Source organism: Vigna radiata, chromosome 5 (genome assembly GCF_000741045.1).
Source record: "Vigna radiata var. radiata cultivar VC1973A chromosome 5, Vradiata_ver6, whole genome shotgun sequence".
NCBI lineage: Eukaryota > Viridiplantae > Streptophyta > Magnoliopsida > Fabales > Fabaceae > Vigna > Vigna radiata.
In genome coordinates this window covers 30,984,768-30,990,315 of record NC_028355.1, presented here as the reverse complement: position 1 = coordinate 30,990,315, position 5,548 = coordinate 30,984,768, and the positions used below count along the sequence as shown (strand labels likewise).

General features: G+C 31.3%; 1 protein-coding gene across 1 annotated transcript; it reads right to left on the bottom strand.

The window, feature by feature from the left end:
* Positions 1-3,034: 3,034 nt before the first annotated feature.
* On the bottom strand, positions 3,035-3,721 carry LOC106760593 (nodulin-30-like). Its single transcript, XM_022780265.1, has one exon. It carries the CDS (start codon positions 3,719-3,721, stop codon positions 3,071-3,073), a length of 651 nt encoding a protein of 216 aa, XP_022635986.1. The 3' UTR covers positions 3,035-3,070.
* Between the last annotated feature and the right edge of the window lie 1,827 nt (positions 3,722-5,548).

Genomic DNA, 5,548 nt, shown 5'->3' with positions numbered 1-5,548 from the left:
TTATGTGCCCGTGTAATCGATTACAGAGTGACTGTAATCGCTTACGAGTGCCTCTGTACTAAAAGTCTAACGCTGCTCCCTGCCTCTGGTAGAGGGGGCTCCCAAGTGTGTGGTGGGTGAATGTCTTGCCTTAACAGAGGCACCCTATTGCAATGTGGCTTAACCAAGATTAAATAATCTGAAAAATATTGCAGTAAGGATTGGTGGGGAGCCACTGAGTAATTTTTGGGGATCACAGTTGAGGTTTTGGTACAAATTATATTTTGCCACTGGTAATCGCTTACAGTGTCCTTGTAAGCGATTACAAGACCACCTTGGTTGTGTCATTGCTAAAGAAAGTCACATCCCACCCCACCCAGACCTCTCCTTGGTCTTCCCTTAATAAAGACATTCACCCCATGCCAATGTGGCTTAACCAAGATTAAATATTATGAAAAACACTGCAGTAAAGATTGGTAGGGAGCCACTGAGTAATTTGTGGGGAGCACAGTTGAGGTTTTGGTACAAATTATTTTCAGAAAACAACTTGAAGGCTTTCCATTACCAAAGTAAAATCAAAGGAAATTATTTCCCTCTCGTTTACGCTTTTCTTGTTGTATGTGGACATCGGGTGTATTATTTGACTTCTCAACTTATCATATTATTTTTGTTTTTTCAACGAGTACGGCTGAAACTTCATTAATATAAAAATTTTATATTCAAAGATCAAAATGTCATGAACTTAAAACTTAATAACCATCTTAGACAACAATTAATCCACACAATTTATCCTTTAATTTCAAAAGTATTTCTTAATTTTATTTTGTCATAAAACAAATATTAACAGAAACATCTTTTCTATTTCATTTTGTCCAAAGAACATATTTCAAACCATTATTTAATAATAACGGTGATGTACTCTTCAAAAAAACTGAACTTGCTGGTATTAGGAAATGTTATAACCAAATGCTTAGGAAATACAAGTGTTAAAAAAAATCTTCATGAATCTGTTAATGTTACAAGTAGACATTAAGACAATATTTGTTGTAATACATTTTATGATAAAAAAAGTTCATATAAACATTGCTTATTAATTGAACATTTCATTGCCTAATATTAAAAGAAACTAAAATTTCAAATAAAAACACTCTTTAGTCTTCGAGTTTCAGAATGGAAGAATGCTCCAAACTGCTTCTTTCTTCATTGCCAAATCAAGCAGTGTGACTAGTCTTGCTTACTACTAACCGAACAAAAAAAATGTTTAATCATTGATCACAGAGAAAAATCAGAAGAACCAGTTCTTCTCAATCAAGTTAAAAGAGTCCAACTTACGTGTAAATGCAGGAAGATCAGAACTTTTCAACACCCTTAGCTTCTTCACTGTCGACACAAACATGCTGCAAAACAAACACATTAAAAAAAGAATAACATGATAATACCAATGACAGCTTCCAAGAATCGTAGATTTCTAGCAATAAGTACACCACAAAAGGAGAATTAAACTGTAGCAAAGAAAAAAAGGCAACTGCAAGAGTTACTTTTAGTCTAGTGTTTACATCAATTGCATGGCTTAAACCAGACAAGAAACATATCCGGGGAAGTGACTTGGCTATCTGCAGGGTACATGAAGAGATTTCAATGTAATTCATAAATTAAGCATTGCCATGACCGAATGTTTAGATTTGTAAAGCTGGTTTTGAATTAAATATCTAGACAAACCTTTAAGAAGTGTTTTTGGATGTTTAAACGTATTTTTGGAGAAAGATATCTGTTGTATATGTTAGTGTGAAAGTACTTGAACATGTTAATAGATATTGCTTAAAATTTATTTTAAAGTGATACGTTTTATGTTTCAATCAACCATTTTAAGTCAGAATCAGCTTTTCATTTTGAGTTAATATTTTAGAATACAAAGACAAATAACATTTTATAATACTAATTTTAATCACCAAATAAACAGCTGTTAAATTAAAAATATCAAAGTCCAAATAGAATGATAGTTAGCTATAGACAGTTCAACTACCTGTTGAAGTGCAGTCCGCTTGCTCAAAATAGGGCTTCCAGCACCCTCACCGCATATCTACACAAAATCAAAACTATATTTTAGTGAAAAGAAATCTAAGACATAACACCCTTAATAAATTTGAAGAATGATCATTATAACATTAACTAAATATTGTTGTCTCTCCAAATAGGCGGACTGAACCAGAAAAATTTAAACAATAGTGCAAACACTAAGATAACTCTCTTAATAAATTTAAAGAATAATTATTGGAATAACAAAGAGTGATGTCTGACTAAATAGTTGAACTAGTAAAATTTAAATGGCTGCTAAATAGATACTCATACACATAGACATACAAATGTTTCAGAGGCATCAAACTTCACTTATTTGAGGGGCATATAATAATGAGCAAAAATATTTGGTCATCACACCCATGACAAGTAAAGATGAACACCTTCGAACGACACCCAAGGAAAAACGCGTAGTCTCCGACTCAACACAGTTTGCGAACCACGCTCAAAGGGATTTGATAAATGTAGACACCAATGGAAACAGAGGTTCAGAACGAAACCAATGGTGGACTGAAAATGGTAACACAATGCTTCTAAAGGAAGAGAACGAAACCCCTAATATGGTAAGAGACTGCTTCGAGAGAGAGAGGACTGAGAAGGTGAAAAAGGCTTCAATAGAAGAGAGGGTATTATCGGAATAAGCTCAACTCACCTTGACAAAATGTTGACACGTGGCGTTGTCAAAACGTTGGCAAAATTTCGTTGTCAACGTATCACTGCCTATTTATCTCCGAATAGGTGGCTCACCTGCACCAACCACATGCTGTTAATTAATTAAGCTTCTAAATTAAAAATAAGTCTATTAACAGAATGGAGAAATATTAATTATATTCCTTAAATCATATATGATTGTCTTGAAAAATAGACTATCCGAGAATATATACAGAAAGTGACAGAAGAAGTCATACCAGGTGTAGTTTTATCAGGCTTATAATCTGCCCCAACCACATGTTAATTAAACTTCTAACATAATGATATTCCTTAAATCATATATAATTTTCTTAAAAAATAGACTTTAAGAGAATAAAGAAGTGATACATGTCGATGTCGACGTCGGTGGTGATGGTGGTGGTTGCATAGGGTACACACACCAATTCAAAGATGGTAGAAGACAAGCTGATAAGGCGGATGCATCAACGTTAGAACCACTCAAACAACTTTGTGCAGTGACATAAGAGCAGGTTCTCAAGACTGTTTTAAACTTTACAGTCTCAACGAGCACTGGCAAATATTGAATTGACTGTTTAGGTTTATCGGAAGAAGTTGTTTCATAAAGTGGGGCGTTGTGGTCTACCAAGCATGCTTCCATGGAATCAAAAAGGCATTGAGATAACCCTNATTGGCCATTGGTTCCACCACCGCCATGATGCATTGGACTGTTTCCACTGCATGTTTCAGCAACATGTGAGCTGCAATGTGTCACAAACCTCTTGAACCTCGGAGACTCGTACCCTTGAGTTTGTCCATTAAGTATTTGATTAATTGCCAAGCTNANACCAACGTCTTTAGCAANATNAGCGGTTTCATCAGTTCCAGCATCTTCTGCAGCATCACTTGTTGCAGCATCTTCTATAGGTTTAATGGCATCACCAGCACCAGCCTCTTCTGCAACCACCACACTCATGAACAATAAGACAGATATTAGTATGACTCTCTTTCTCTCCATGATTAGGTTTTCCTTATCATAAACCAATTTACGTTTGGTTGGTGCTTAGGTGCATGAAGTTTAGAATATATATACGTAGAAGAATATAGAAACTATATTCATGTTTATTATAAAAAAAATTATAGTGACCTTTCATCTTTATTACACAACCTGACTCATTTGCTTCACAAGAGTTAACAATATATATTGTACTGTACGAAGTATAGGGATCAAAATTGATTGTCATTTATGCACAATTAAGTAGGTATTAATAGGTCAGATTGTCTTACATTCTGTAAATATATAATATTAATGATTAATTATTAGATTTGATTATAAAAAATATATTGCACTAATGGTTAATCAATGAAGTTGACTGTTACAAGTCTTATAAATATATAATTAATGTTCAGGTACAATTATCTTGATCTATCCTAATAAAATTATTGATCTCTCTATGAAAAATATTTGACTTGTGTCTTCTACAGGTTAATCCTCAATCAGGAAGGATTACATAAAGAATTAGACGATCGGAGCATAACAAAAAAGGACAACCGACCTCGGACAACCGAAACATATATCTATCACCAGCAATAAAATAGAATTTAATTACATAACTTAAGGTATTTAGTCCATGCTCTAACTGATATTGAAATATTCGTATTTATTTCTATTATTTTTTTTAAGAGTTTTCTTATATGTATGTGTATACTTCTACGTATATACTAAAAATTTCTGCAATATTCTAAGTTAATACGTCTATTAATTTTAAAGATGCATATACTGCTTACATATGAGGGTTGAGTTATTGATACATGATAAGAAGAAAAATAGTTAAGTGATTGTTATTTTTCATTGTATTGAATAAAAATTATCATGCATTTGTGATAAAAGAGTAATATTCAGATAAAAATTTTGCCACGCTTTCGTGTATTGGATATAACAAAAGCTAGCATCAAATAATTAATGTTGAATTTGGAAAAATTTGGTTTCACAAAGAGGTCGATCCTTCATTAAAATTAAGAGTCAATTCATTATTATTGACGTCACCATTATAACTAAAATTGTTTTTTGGAAGGACAATTATGTAAAAATATATTAATTTTTTATGGTAAATTACATAAAAAAACACAACACACACAAATATATATATTTTTTGAAAATATATAATTATATTAATTAATATATTATAATACTATATTTTTAATGAANATAATTAATAGACAATATCTCTAGAGCTTTGGTTATTTATATTTAAAACGGAACTCGGTTTTAGCTGGGTAAAATTTTGATACTGTGAAGAATAAATTTATATTAAATGGCTCATTGTATAATTATATTTTTCAAGACTCTTTTTAAAATATAAATTAATTGAAAAGTTTAAATTGATCTTTAATTAATTAGGTACTAATTCAGACACTAATTTATTTAGTAGTCAAAATATTGATAATTAATATCAAAGAACAATTTAAGTACTAGTTCAAAAATTCTTCGTACACGTTCTTTTCCCTCAAATAAATGAAATGTTTGTATTCTATAAAATCTTTTAATTGCAATAAATAATTTCTTAGACAGAACATGTTATTTTTATGTTTTTGTTGCGGATAAGATTGGTTGATGAAACAATGTTAGGAATGATATATATTTTGTAATGTGTGTAGGGAGAGAGAATACTATCGTCATTTATATTAAATTGGGTTTTCATATGTTTAACTTTTAAATATTATGTTTTAAAATACAAACTTATGAAAAATATCTTTAGAATTCCTTAATGAACTTAAATCATTAAAATTATATAAAAATCCAATGACGCAAATCATTAAATATTTCGTAATAGTTGTAATTTAT